Source organism: Gossypium raimondii, chromosome 6 (genome assembly GCF_025698545.1).
Source record: "Gossypium raimondii isolate GPD5lz chromosome 6, ASM2569854v1, whole genome shotgun sequence".
NCBI classification, from domain to species: domain Eukaryota; kingdom Viridiplantae; phylum Streptophyta; class Magnoliopsida; order Malvales; family Malvaceae; genus Gossypium; species Gossypium raimondii.
The window spans coordinates 28,073,613-28,088,929 of record NC_068570.1 but is presented as its reverse complement, the minus strand read 5'-3'; the positions used below and the strand labels follow the sequence as shown (position 1 = coordinate 28,088,929).

The 15,317-nt window shown below is 35.0% G+C and overlaps 2 protein-coding genes across 2 annotated transcripts; both read left to right on the top strand.

The window, feature by feature from the left end:
- The first annotated feature begins 3,782 nt into the window (after nt 1–3,782).
- Nucleotides 3,783–4,277, top strand: LOC128041707 (secreted RxLR effector protein 161-like). Its single transcript, XM_052632004.1, has one exon. The coding sequence runs from the start codon at nt 3,783–3,785 to the stop codon at nt 4,275–4,277; it is 495 nt and encodes a 164-aa protein (XP_052487964.1).
- Nucleotides 4,278–5,261: 984 nt separating this feature from the next.
- LOC105773585 (hypothetical protein) lies at nt 5,262–11,174 on the top strand. Its single transcript, XM_012595592.2, has 2 exons — nt 5,262–5,426; nt 8,489–11,174. Exons 1-2 carry the CDS (start codon nt 5,420–5,422, stop codon nt 10,573–10,575), a joined length of 2,094 nt encoding a protein of 697 aa, XP_012451046.1. The 5' UTR covers nt 5,262–5,419; the 3' UTR covers nt 10,576–11,174.
- Nucleotides 11,175–15,317: the final 4,143 nt, after the last annotated feature.

The following is a 15,317-nucleotide window of genomic DNA, read 5'->3' as shown; positions in this document are numbered from 1 at the left end:
AAAATGTACTTCTAAAAATCTTAGTGTTAGGAATATGAAAGTAGTTAAAGAAAGGGAGTTAGTTGTTAGTCAGTTAATGAGTAGTTAATAACTGCTTCTCATGTATTGCTTATAAAATACCTCAGTGTATATTTCTTGATGATATATGGAAATGAGTATTATCTCAACATGGTATCAAGAGCCATAGTATTTCTGGCATAATTTTTCTTTTTTCTCTCAGTGAGCTGTGCGCATGGCTACAGATGGTGTTCCAGCAGATGATACGCCTCGCCACTCCAGTGACTCCGGTGCTGCGATACATTCACCCGATTCTGGAGGTTCCAGTTTGACAACCATTCAATATTTTGCCAAGCATGACACAATTAAGCTCACCACTCAGAATTTCTTGCTTTGGAAACATCAATTGCTATTGATTCTTGAAGGATATGGCCTGGAAGGGTTTGTACAAGGCACTACACATTCTCTACCTACGCTAATTTCGGGTTCTGATGGTCAGCTTGTGGCGAATCCAGCATTTCTTGTTCATCACAAACAAGATAAGTTTTTGGCAGCATGGCTTTTATCCACGGTTTCTGATGATATTTTGATTCATTTAACCAAAGCTAAAACTAGTTTCGATATTTGGACTACCATTGACAGACGATTTGGTGCTTAGTCCAACGTTAGGCTATCTAGTATGAGGCATGCTCTTTATTCAATCAAGAAAGCGGGTCTTTCAATTAAGGATTATCTTTCCAAGGTCAAAACTCTATGCGATAATTTGACTACTGCTGGGAGTCCAGTTTCTGAACAAGAACAAATCAGTGTTGTCCTGGCCGGTCTTCCTATTGAATTTGAGTCCATTCGGGTTCTTACTGCAGCTACGTCTTTGAGTCTTGATCTCATCACCGAAATGCTTCTCGACTGTGAAGAACATCAGTTAAGTCAGTTATTTGAGGCACCTTTGCAAGCCAATCTGGTATCTAATACGCAGCAAGGCACTTCTGACAACTTAAAGTCCAACTCAGATTCCAGTCGTGACTCCACTCGTGGACAGAGAGGTTCAGGCCGTGGGTGGTCTCGTGGTCGTGCTCGTGGCTCGGGTCGAGGGTGGTCTAGGTCTCGACCACAATGCCAATTATGTGGTAAAGTTGGACATTTGGTGCAAACCTGTTATCATCGGTTTGATGAAAATTTTTCTAGTACTGATTCGAGGTCCTCGGTGACTGTTAACTATCATCAATTGCATGATGCTCCTACAAGCTGTTGTCTCTCCCAGAATAGCTGCCATACATGTCCGTCTTCTTCATCTAATTGTCACTCTGCAGTGCCTAGCCAGATGTGGTACCCTGACTCTAGTGCGACCAATCATATCACCCCGAGTGTAACTGGTCTACAGAATACTTCGACTTACACAGGTACCAACAAGGTCTCCATGGTTAATGGTGAGTTAGTATCCATTGCTAATGTTGGTTCTTCAACCTTTGTAGCTGGTTCACGGTTGTTGCATTTAAAGAACGTTCTGCATGTTTCCTCAGTCTGTAAAAATTTAATTTCTGTAGGACAATTTGCAAGAGATAATGCAGTATATTTTGAGTTTCATCCTTTTCTCTGCTTTGTGAAGGACATACAGACATGGATGATCTTACTAGAGGGCCACATGCATAATGGCTTGTACAGGTTTGATGTTTCTTCTTCTCCTTCACTACGGCTTCCCTCTGTCCAAGGACTTGAGTCTCCTAGTGTGAGCAATGTTCAGACAACCTCCTCTGTTGAAGTTTGGCATGACAGACTAGGACATCCATGTCCCAATGTTCTTGCTTGAGTCTTGAAGTATTGTGAAGTTCCATTCAAGCATAACAAGTTACATTCTGTATGTTCATCCTGTCAGATAAGTAAGGCTCATAAACTGCCGTTTAGTGCTTCTAGAACATTATATACAGCCCCGTTTGAATTAGTTGTTTCTGATGTTTGGGGACCTTCCCATGTACCTTCAAATGGCTTTACTTACTACGTGTCGTTTGTAGATATGTACAATCGGTTTACTTGGTTGTATTTTCTTAAGTCAAAGAATGAAGTGTTTCAATGTTTTCTTCTCTTTCACAAGATGATTCAAGTACAGTTTGGCACATCCATAAAAATGTTGCAGACAGATGGAGAAGGTGAATACAGGTCTTTGACTAACACTCTGGCTCGTTTGAGAATTCAACATCGGTTAACATACCCTCACACGTCAGAACAAAATGAGGTAGCAGAACGCCGACATCGTCATATAGTTGATATGGGACTAGCGTTACTTGCCCGTGCTTCAATGCCTCTGGAGTATTGGATGTCTACTTTCTCTCAAGCAGTTCATCTTATCAACAGGTTACCATCTCCTGTCTTGGAGCACAAATCCCCCTATGAAAAGTTGTTTAAAGCCAGACCAGATTATTCTCAGTTGAAGGTATTTGGGAGCGCTTGTTTTCCATGTCTACGCCCTTTCCAGAAACATAAGCTCCAATTTAGGTCTCAACAATGCGTTTTTCTTGGCTTGAGTTCCAACCAGAAATGGTACAGGTGTCTGGCTCCAGATGGCAGGGTTTATGTCTCACGACATGTTGTCTTCAATGAAATGCTGTTTCCTTTTCAAAATGGGTTCACTTCATCAAAAATCGACACTAGTGTGAGGTTTTGTCACCAACAGAATGCTGTCCCAGTAGTTCGCCCGACTGGTCAGTCAGCTTCAAGACCATCGTGTGCTCATCCACCTCCTTCTGGCTACATGCATGCTCATTCTTCAAGGTCTCGTCCATCCACCGGTTCCAGCTTGGTACCCAACAGTTTGGACAGTGCGGCCAATTCACCCACACACTGCACTTTAGAACCATCCTCACAGTGTCTCCACCTGTTGCACAGGTCGCTCCTATTGTTAACAGACACCCTATGTGTACTGAGTCAAAGAATGGAGTGTTTAAGCCAAGAGTGTTCTCTACCGTTCAAGAGGAGACAGAACCAGTCACTATTGCTGAAGCTTTCAAAAGCACTGCCTGGACTGCAGCTGCATAGGCAGAGTATCAAGCCTTGTTAGCAAACAGAACGTGGGATCTTGTCACATTACCTGTAGGGCGTCGAGCAGTGGGATGCAAATGGATTTTTAGGATAAAACGACATGCTGATGGAACAGTGGCTCGTTACAAGGGCCGATTGGTTGTTAAAGGCTACTTACAGGAAGCAGGTGTTGATTTTTTTGAAACCTTTAGTCCAGTGATCAAGCCAACAACGATTAGGGTGATCTTGTCTCTTGCAGTGTCTCGCGGCTGGCCTCTCCGACAAGTAGATGTCAACAACGCGTTCTTAAATGGGGACCTGAATGAAGAGATTTACATGGCTCAACCACCAGGTTTTGAACAATACTCAGCTAATGGTCGACCACTTGTTTGCAGATTGCGAAAGGCCCTCTACGGTTTGAAGTAGACCCCTCGTGCGTGGTTTCATAAACTTCGAGAGTTCTTAGTGGCTGAAAAATTTATTGCATCTAAGGCCGACAGTTTACTATTCATTTAACAAGACCAGTCTCAAAGTCTGTATGTCCTCGTCTACGTTGATGATATAATCATCACTGGCAACAACTCTCAGGCTATTGATGAATTTGTAAAATGCCTTGATGATAAGTTTTCTCTGAAAGATTTAGGTCCCTTGAACTATTTTCTTGGAATTGAAGTAACATACACTTCGAATGGCTTATTTCTCAGCCAAAAGAAGTATATTCTGGAGCTACTTCGACGAGCGTCTATGGAGAAGTCTAAACCCTCACCTACCCGATGGTCACTACGTGTAAGCTGTCTGCTCAAGAAGGTAATCCTATAGAAGATGAAGGTCTGTTCCGGAGTGTTGTGGGAGCTCTCCAATATGTGGTTATAACAAGACCAGACATTGCCTTCGCTGTCAATAAGGTATGTCAATACATGCACAAGCCTCTCGATACACACTCTAAAGCTGTTAAAAGAATTATGCGGTACCTACAAGGAACATTAGAGTTTGGATTACAGTTTACTCGCCACTCTAAACTCCTTCTCGAAGGTTATTCAGATGCTAGTTGGGGGTCTGACATTGATGACCGACGGTCGACATCGGGGTTTTGTATTTTCTTTGGTGGAAATCCAGTCTCTTGGAGCTCCAAGAAGCAACGTGTTGTATCAAGATCCACAACAGAGGCCGAGTATCGCAGTCTTACGCATGTCACTGCAGAAATAGAATGGATTCGATCATTGCTGATAGAACTTGGGGTGGAGGTGTACAACAAGACGCTGGTTTAGTGTGACAGTTTTGCTGCCATTGCCGTAGCTAACAACCCAGTCATGCATTCTAAATTCAAACACGTGGAGTTGGACCTATTTTTTGTAAGGGAAAAGGTGGTGAATGGGTCGCTGCAAGTAGGTCACATATCTGGACAAGAGCAAGTGGCTGATATTTTGACCAAACCATTGTCAGCAGAATTGTTTGACAAATTCAGACGAAAACTTAGGGTGATCTCTGTGGAAAGAAATGTTGTACAAAAGTAGGACAAATCTCTTCAGGAACGTAGGCAGTTAAGATGCATGGGCCATGTTAGGAATATGAAAGTAGTTAAAGAAAGGGAGTTAGTTGTTAGTCAGTTAATGAGCAGTTAATAACTGCTTCTCATGTATTGCTTATAAAATACCTCAGTGTATATTTCTTGATGATATATGGAAATGAGTATTATCTCAACACTTAGCAAATGAATCAAATAATATAACATAACATACAACTCGTAATCTTATTACAAATCATAATACTATATTCTTTGCCCTCAAAGGGATATCACGTTTTGATTTTAAATTTCCAAAATTCCTACATGTGATTATGCTTAATCAAGAGGTGTTTTAAATAAAAGACTAGTGTATCCTCCCTTGTTCCACTCTTATCTGAAATTCATAGACTAACATAAAATAGAATTTTGAAAGACTATGAAAACTTCAAGAGCTTATTTCGATCACTCTTCATCGAGTGAATATAGTAAAGGTTAGGACACAAGGTTACGGCTGAACACAATCTTTTTTCCTGCCAAAAATATTTTTGTCTACTCAAATAGGTGAGAGCATATTTCAAACTTTCATGATGCGAGTTATTCAAATTTTAATTTTATTTAATTATTTCAACTAATTGTCTGCCTAAAAACTTTTAATAAAATTAGAAAACTAATTAGAATGAAATAAAAACGAAAGTTTCTTTTCTTTAACATATTAGAACGGATGTTTTGACATATTTTTATCGTTGAAATAGTAATGAATTGAGTGAACAACAACACGCACACACAAAACAAAAAAGGGGAGGGGGAACAAAATGGAGAAAGGAACAGAAATAGAAATCCTATTCGACTGAGGAGTTGAAAATAGAGAGAGAGAGAGAGAGAGAGAGAGATCTGAATTCTGAAGGAATGGAAGGTATATTCTTTCTTCTTTTCTCTTTCTTCCTCCAAATTTAAACCCTAAATTCTCTCTTTGCTGTCTCCATTCCTCGCTTTTGACTCTGTTTACTTCCACCCCCACGTTTTTTACTCTCTCTCTTTTTTTTTCTCTTTCATTAATTGTTTGTTTATTTATGTATATATGTTTTTAATTATCTGCTCCTTTCCCTTAACATATACTGCTTTCTTGTTATCTTAATTATATTGAAATTTGCATTCTTTTAAAACAGAACTTTTTAAAATTTTGGTTAAAACCTTTTTAATCGTGGAAAGGAAAATTGGGGAAAGATAAGTAACTAAGTATAACAAAAATTGAGGTGTATTCTTTGACCTCCAGTTCTTAATTTTTTGTATCTAAGTTGATTATCGATCCATTTGATATAGTTTAGCCTTTTTAAGACAAATACACTAGTTGTCCATGGTCTGTCTGGAACTGCTCTGTGGCATTAGCACCATCAGCCAAGAAGGTGATATCGATAGCTGTAACTTCTGTTTTGCTGCATTTGTCTGTGCCTTGCAATGGACTTTTTAATACAATGGCTTCTCTTACTGTATAGAGTTTCCTTAATCCAACAATAGCAGCCTTATTTTGTGCAAGGTTGTTTCTGTGTGCTTAGATGCCACATAGGGGTTTCTCGTGTGTAGCTTTTCTTAAGGTAACATGGTAATGTGATTTTAACTCATTATGTCACTATATTAGCGTTTCAATGCTTTAGTTTCGCTTTGAAAAATGACCTAGAGGAATATATTTGGCATACAAGACTACACATGATGCATCTATTGGCCTAAAACTGTCTCACAAATACAGTGCAGAAGGCTATATAATCTCAGTTTCACATTTTGTTTCTGTTTTGTGGAAGATTTTTACTGTTCATGTTCCTTTTGTTCCTTCTCTTGAACACCATTGTTTTGGTTTCTGTGAATGTTTGAAGCCATTACATTGGTTAAACTTAGAATTTTTGCAGTATAAAGAGATCTGAGCTAAAATTTAAAACATGATGTAAGAAAAAAAGTGAAGTTACAATCCTGAGTGATGGTGGACATTATCGTAGTGTGATCAATTCTTCATACCCATCACTTCAAAATCTGGAAATTTTAGTCATAGATCAATGATAATAGAATCCTTCTTGATGGTAGACATCATTTTTGTTTCCATTTTTCTAATTATTATAATAATAAATATATAGGCTAGAATGATATAGAATCCTTCTTGTGGGATTTTTTCTTTCTTGAATATAGTTGTACCTGGTTCATTTGTGCATTAAGTTACAACCATAAGAATGGCTTTTGCTTTGTGTACTTCTATATGCTTTTACTTAAAGTGGTCAGCTTGAGAGGATATGATTTAGTGCAAGTATTCCAAATTCAAAGCACTCAAAATGTTATCTGAATTCTCAATCAAAAAGTCTAAATCAATAACCAAAATTTTAAAAATCCAATAAAATATCAGTATCTCAAACACATCATATTCCAAGCCTATGCATGATTAAGATAACAATAGGTATTTATAACTAAACCCTGGTAGAGATGCAAATTATAGCACTTAACCCTTCATACTTGGTAAGTAAAGAAAATTAATATAAACCAACTTACTAGTCTAGATAACTTAATTCCTCAACTAGCATGTTTCCATCATTAGGAAATCTTGTGGTATTTTCTACATATGAGTTGCATAATCATTGTTTGGTAACCATTTCTTCTGAAGTTGTGCTTTTGCATTGCCATGTTCTTGCCATACAATATATCTTTCTTTCAAGATTCTGTCAATTAATATAATTGAAATGGATTTTTGTTGGTGATGTCGCTAGGTTTATTGTAAACCTATGGCTTAGGTCTTTACAAGAACTTTGTGAAGCATCTTGCTCTTCTTCCCTGATAAATGAGAGAATAAACTAATATGTATATGAATAAATAGAATAGTGAAAGCAGATAATGACTTTCATAAGCTCCCATAATGCACATTTATTACATTAATACCTTGTTTTTATTATTCTACAACATCCTGACTGTCTATCTTGGATTAAACTCTATATCAATAGATTAACGTGACATGTTTCAAGTGAAGCAAAAATTACTGGAACTGTAATAAAGCATCTTTACAAAATATTAACAGGCAGAAAGTGGAACATTGATTGCCTTTGTCTTTATTTTTCTTTTCATTCTTTTCTTATTTATTTATTTTATTTTCCATATAAATTCATCTAACTTAGCAGTTGAGCCATTGTCTTGGAGGAGTACTCCTTTTGATGGTTATTAGAGGAAATGATCTTTTAATTCTGGACTTATATTATTATTTATGATATGGACTTTCTATGATATATTTGGGCTTAATTTTTATGTGAAGCTCAGTTAAATGGATATCTTTTCAGACATTTGGTTAGCTTTCAATGATTGAGATAATGAGTTTTAAGAAATGAATTTTGCGTTTTGACAATTTAAATTTCAAATAATTTCTGAAGTCTTTCTTTTAAGATTATGCGGGGAGTGGTGCTACTTGCTCCAAAACTTTTGTTACAACTTTTTATTCCACCTGATGCGCCAAATGTTTGTTGGACAACATCAAAGGTGACAGAAACATCTACCAAAGTGGATTAACTATTAATAATGCATGTTAAAAGTTGAAACAACAGATTTTTGCCACATCAGGTGGGGCAAATGGCTGGGATAAATTGTTGGGAGGCATGGTAAATCTTATTTTCCTCATTAGGGCTACATCAAATGGATAACCTGTAACATGGTATTTTTTTTTAAAAAATTTATTAAGGACTTTCTGGTCTGGTATTGGTTGATTTCTAGAGTTTGTATCATATCATCATCTTTACCTCAACATGAAGTGATTTGGTTTCTCTGTGTGTATTCTGTTTATGGAGTTAGTAACTTTTTAACTGAGGGTTAAATGCAAAAGATTCTGAACCGTTAACTACACTGTATTATATCTGTAATATAAGTCTTATTCTCTTTGGTTTAAACTATTTTGGTGCCTGGTATTGTAATATTCTTAATTGTCAGCTTATCTCAAATGCACATGATATTTGACAGGTGGGTCCCCAGACCAAGAATCAGTTGGGTCTGGTACAAAAAGGTCCAGTGTGTCCTCTGGCAGTAAATCTCGTAATCACAAGGAATTTTTATACAGACTTGTAGATTGTGAAACTTTTACTGCAAATCTTGAAGACTGGTTTCAATCATTATATGAGAAGTCAGCACAGATGAAGCCTGTCTTTGATGTACCTTTTGAGTTAATAGATCTTCAAAAATTTGACTATGCTTTGGAAGGAGTTTCGTTCCAACAGCTTATTCGGATGCCAAATGCTGTTTATGCTTCAACATCTGATTCTGCAGAAGCAACTGCATATCTTGCTGTTGAAGATTTTTTACATGCAACTGTGAAGGGCTTGTGGGAGGCATTTTGGAGTCAAGATGAGCCAATGCCTTTCTCTGTTGCCTGTCTTTACAAAGAAAATTTAAAATTTTACCAGGCAGAGAACGCGATAGCTAGTGGGAGACTTGGAAGTCTCTGTGCTTCTGGTGTATTGCTTAAGAACCCAAGACATCCTCATGGAAAGTGGGACAATCTTCTTGAACTGGCTCTTTTGAGGTCTGGTATTCAAAGCCTTGTTGGGGAAAGCGAACAACAGCCTTCTCTGCATGTCCTAGGTGAGGCTCTTTTCTATGCCTTGCGCATGCTCATATCAAGGAGCTTAAGCAGACAGAATCTTCCTCTCAGTTCAAATTCTGCCTTTGTTCTTCTTGTTGATTCTCAATATGGTGGCGTTGTTAAAGTTGAAGGAGATGTAAATAAAATGGATTTTGATGTGAATAATGTCTATAAGTGTGCTGCTGAGTGGATACAAAGGCATGCCAGAATTGCTGTATCTCCAGTTGATAGGATCTGGAACAAGCTTGGGAATGCCAACTGGGGAGATATTGGTGCTTTGCAAGTAACTTTTGCAACATTTTACTGTATTATGCAGTTTGCTGGTCTGCCTAAGCACTCCATTGAAGATTTAGCTGCCGACCATGGTTGTCGCCTCCAAACAAGGAGACTGGAGAGGCAGTTGGGGGATACCAGAGTGAATGGAAGTGGTTTATTTAGGTTCCAGCAGCATGGTGTCTCTCCCGAAATTGTTGAAGTTCAGGATGAATCTGTCAAGCTTGAGTCTGAGTCGCTGAAGCTGGAAGTAGGATCTGTATTATGGTTGGAGGATTCAAACTGGGAAAGAGGTTATCATATTAACCAAATCAGGAGTAATGGTGAGCTTCCTTATTACATTGCTTCACCAGTTGAAGACCCAGGAAAGTCTCTCTTTCTCTACGTGGGTTCTCATCCTTCTCAGCTGGAACCAGCATGGGAAGATATGAATTTGTGGTATCTAGTTCAGAGACAAACCAAGGTATTGACTATTATGAAACAGAAAGGCCTATCTGGCAAATATCTACCTCAATTGAGTGCATCTGGAAGGATTATTCATCCTGGTCAGTGCCGGAGACCCAGTTCAGGTGGAAACTGTGATCACCCTTGGTGTGGCACCCCGATTCTTGTGACCAGCCCAGTTGGTGAAACTGTTGCTGATATGGTTAGTGAAGGTCATTTTGGTGTGGATGAGGCTATCAGGTGCTGTCATGACTGTTTATCTGCTCTTTCTACTGCCTCATCAGAAGGCATTAGGCATGGAGACATTCGACCAGAAAATGTGATCTGTGTAAGATCTGGTGAAAGTCGTCCCTATTTTGTCCTTATTGGTTGGGGACATGCTATTTTAGAAGATAGGGACCGCCCTGCAATGAACCTTCATTTTTCATCTACTTATGCTTTACAGGAGGGAAAGTTGTGCTCAGCATCAGATGCTGAGAGCCTGGTTTACATGCTTTATTTTGCATGTGGAGGTGCTTTCCCTGATCTTGATTCTGTTGAAGGGGAACTACAGTGGAGAGAGACGTCATGGTCTAGGAGGTTGATTCAGCAGAAATTGGGTGATGTCTCTACTGTATTGAAAGCATTTGCCGATTATGTTGACAGCTTGTGCGGAACGCCTTATCCTATGGATTATGATATATGGTTAAGAAGGTTTAAGAGGAGTATTAGTGAGGAGGATCACGGAAAGGAAATTGCTGCATCTGTCTAGAATCATGTTTTGAAAGCCATTCTGGCCTGGATTAGCCAACTCTTGCAATCTTGCTGATTATTGCTTGCTAAGTATGACGATTTTTCTGGAAATCTCTGATTCTTGAAGGCCATTGTTGAACTCATGCGATGCTTGGACATTTATCTTCTGGGACTGGACTATTCAAAATTTTGGCAATGGCTGCAGTTCTCCCTTGACCAGGAGTTAATATATTCAGTTCTGTATGGAAGAGGCCTTCTGATGAGCCGTTATCCAAAATATCTTGTGTGCTCATGTACCAGGGTTTGGAGGATTTATCTGGATTTTGTTTGGAGGGGGTTACGACATGCTGTAGAGGAAATGGAGTATTATTTCTTGGCTTTTTGTTTTTACTTATTTTTATTTCCCTTTGTAAAGATACAAGCAATGTGGAGCCATCTCTTTTGGCCTTGTCATGGGTCTAATGTTGGAAAGTATTAAGGGGCATCTGTAAATGAACCGTGAGGTAGTTGCTACTTCGATTGCCGTAAGTATTTCTGTGTAACTCAATTTTTTACACTCCTTACAAAATTTATGACTAGTGGGGTCTTGAGCGATGCAAATCACCTCTTTTTCCTTCATATTTCGCTTCTCAAGATCACCGTTCTTTTTGAATTTACATATAATTTATGAACAGGAGGGAAAAACAAACCTTGCTTAAAGAGAGCAGAAGATTTAGATTTTTAGTCTGAGCTACCGATTGCTGCTTTATTAGGGTTAGTCCTAGTCCATTGAGCTCAACCCTAAATAATAAAAGTTCCAATAAATTTAATAGATTATAATAAAATGTACATCATTTGGCATCTCAGTTTGCCCAAATTTTAATTTATCAAATATAATTTGATGGATATGATTTAATTTGAGTTTTAGAATTGATTTGTTGAAAGTTATTTGTTAATATTATTAATTAATTATAAATTTTCATCAAATCATTTCTAAATTTGAATTAAGCACTAAAAAGTTAACATCCTTACTTTTAAGTACTTTATCAAATATTAAATTATGTATTAAACCTATTTTTCTATCATTTAACAAAATATACAATATATCTAAAGACTCGTGTAAAATATTTGTTAAAGCTTTGATAAATAAATAAATAAATAAATAAATAAATATATATATATATATATATATATGTTAAAGCTAATAATGAATTATTTTTGGAAATAACGAACTTCCTTAAAATAAGCGTAATATATTTTATTATAATAAAAATTTTAAACAAGATACCTTTACTTTTTAACAAAATATCTTACCGTAAGATATTTTGTAAAGTTAATAACATTTTTTTATGAAATAACAACTTATGCTACATTTTAACTAGACCGGTAGTAATCCGATTATTAATCAATTTTATTTTGTCATGATCATAAAATTGCTATCAATTGTTTGACTTTTTCTTTTTAGTCATCAAATTATTCAAAATTTTCTTTTGGTCATCCGCTATTAAATTATTAATGGAAAGATAATTTAGTAGTTTTAAAACTTGCATAATAACTTTAATCATTAACATTTATACATTGTGTTAATTTAGTCTTGAATCAAAAAATTAACCCTCAACATTTACATATCGTAATTTGGTGTGTGTATTTTTGCAGTTTTATTTTTATTTTTACATTGAGGGTTACTCGTAAAAGAATGAGAAAAGATGAAAACTATTATCTTGAATCTTTGAGTGTTTTTATTTTTGGTATATTTTCGATCAATTTTAGTTTATATTTTTTAAAATTTTTGGTGGAATAGTCACAAAAAAAAAGCAAAATTGAAGGAAAAAAGAGATCAAATTACACAATGTGTAAATGTTGAAAATTAAATTTTAGAATCAAAACTAAATTGACACAATTTATAAATGTTAGGGTTAAAGTTGCTATTATGTCAATTTTAAAACTATCATGTCACCTTTTCATTAGTCATTTAACGGCTAGTGACCAAAAAAAAAGAAAATGAATAGTTGAGAAACCATTTTATAACTTTTCATAATTGGGAGACCAAAAAGAAACTTATGAATAATTAGGTGACTATAAATGTAATTTATCCTATTTTATAAAGTTAATAATAAAATACCTTACAAAATAACAAAATATCTTACAACTCATCTAAGATATTTGGTAAAAGCTAATAACAAAATACAAAATTCTCAGAACATACCTAAGGCATTTTGTTACCGAATTCTGTGTTTTATAACAAATATCTTACATTTGTTCTAAGAACTTTTGTTAATTCTAAGGTATTTTGTTATTATCTTTACAAAATATCTTTGTAAATACCAATTTTATTTATCAAAATTTTGTTTTTAAAAAAAAAACAAAATTCCTTACCTTTAACAAAATATTTTACTACTTGTGTAAGATATTTGGTAAAGCGAATAACAAACCTAAGATTTTTGTTATAACAATATTTTATTTTATTTTTGTGATTAAAGACCTTACCTTTTAACAAAATATTTTACAACCCATGTGAGATATTTGTAACTAATAATAAAATACCTTATAAAATAACAAAATTTCTTAGAACAAACATAAGATATTTTGTTATAACCGAATTTTGTTTTCATAACAAAATACTTTCCTCATTACCAAATATTTTATAAGAATGTGTAAGATATTTTGCTAATCTAATTACAAAATATTTTACTCAATTACAAAATTTCTTACCACCAACTTAATATATTATATTATACCAAATTTTAGTGGTTTTTAAACCAAATATCTTGCCTCTATCAAATATTTTATAATCTTACTCAACTATAAAATTTATTACCACCAAATGTATTATACAGTGGCATATCTAGGGGCTGACAGGGGCTCGCCCTAAAATGGAAAATTGTCCATGTAGGTTATTTAGAAATTTTAAAATTTTAAGTTAATAAAGATAAAATTACACTTTGGTTGTCCTTAAAATGATAAAAAAATTAATATAATCCTTTAAAAATTATAAAATATAAACTATTAAAATTTAAAATTTAAAATTTAATTTCGCCTTCTAAAAATATTTTTCGACTTATTTGGTATTATATTATGTTATACTAAAATTTAGTGGTTTGTTAATAAAATATTTTACCTCATGGATGTAAGATATTTTGTTAAGTTAATAACAAAATGTAGACACGAATATTGTCCGGATGATTAAGAAAAAAATTTCTATTTCTTAATCAAAATCAATTGCTAGCCAAAAAAATATAAAAATCAGTTTGGTGTTAATAATTTTAACTTCGAATTGTTGTTTTGATCTAGTAACTTGATATGATATCACAATTTTAAATTTTAGGATTTCTTTAGAGTTTAACTTGGAAGAAATACAAGGAAATAATTTTTCCCTAGTGTGATTAACTTTTTTTTTTAGATAAAGGAAAACTATGGATCCTTTATTTTCCTTCAAAATGTTAATATTTAAATTACCCCAAATCAAAAGGAAAGTAAACAAATTTTAGATATGTAAAATATCATTTTACCCTCTTTACTTTTTACATAATTATATTATAAACAAAATTTATACTTATAAATACTCAATAATTATTTACTTTTTTAATTTTCACCGACTAACCAAACAAAAACATTTTATTCTATTTTTCTTTCCGTTATTAATTTTAACAATCCAAATAAAATAATACTTAACTTTTTATTCTTTTACAATTATTAGTCCAAAGGTAATTATGAATTAATGTTGAGTTGTTTTAATAATGGAGGATTTTGATTTGTTAAGTAAACAACTCATAATATTCATCCCACCCAACAAATTATTTAATGCATTAAACCAAAAATCCATAGGGAATTTGTTAAACAAAAAGGGCAATAGCGATCATAATAAAGATCATAAACAAACTAATAATGGGGTCCTACGCACATGTCTTTTCAAACTCAAAACTAGTCTTTATGAAAAAAGAATTATGGTAAAGGACCTTTGCGCTACCTTGGATTTGCGTATGAAACGAACAAACCCAAATTGCTCTGTAGTTATTCAATGCATTCTATAAATTATCAAGTGTATTTAAATAAACAACATTGACAATTACAATCAAACCTTTTTAAACCATCAATAGTTAATGATAGCATTTTGATTTGATGATCTTGAGTTTGACCAACTAACTTATGAAAGAAAAATGTTTTATCACATGACTGTACAATCAAACTACCACAACCAATATATCAACGATAGTGTAAGTGTCACGGGCCAAAGTGCAAAGCCCGTGACCATGGCACAAGATACGCTCCATGGAGGTCTATCGATTAGATGGGACCTACGAGAACTAGCCCGATTCAAAGAACTGTTGGAGAAGCCTATCAGATTGAAGCCTGGTTGGCCCGATAATGAATATATGACAACTTAGGCTAATTTGGTAACTAATCTTAGAAGATTGAGGGAATCATATCTTGTAAAGATTAGATTAGATTTGATGTGGCATATCTTGTAAATCCTTAAAATCAGGGGATATCATTAATCTCGTCTGTCGATGTAAATGTGTCTTGACCGTCGATTTTGGGAGAGCTCAATTATAAATAGAGAGCCTCCCCCTCATTTGTACTCATCCATTGTAAGTTGAATTCTTAAGAGTAATAGAATTCTTTCAACATTTACCCAAACACTTTGTATGCATTCTTTCTTTGGCTTTCTGTTGTTCATTTGTAGCTTCTTTTGGCACAATCGCTTCCGCTATACAAATTGGTGCCTTGGAAGAGTTCTAAAAGAATTCTCACTTTGGGCCTAAAGGCTGACTTAGGCAAGTT

Coding starts and splice junctions, on each gene's coding strand:
- LOC128041707 (XM_052632004.1), top strand. CDS start 3,783: ATGGTCACTACGTGTAAGCTGTCTGCTCAAGAAGGTAATCCTATAGAA.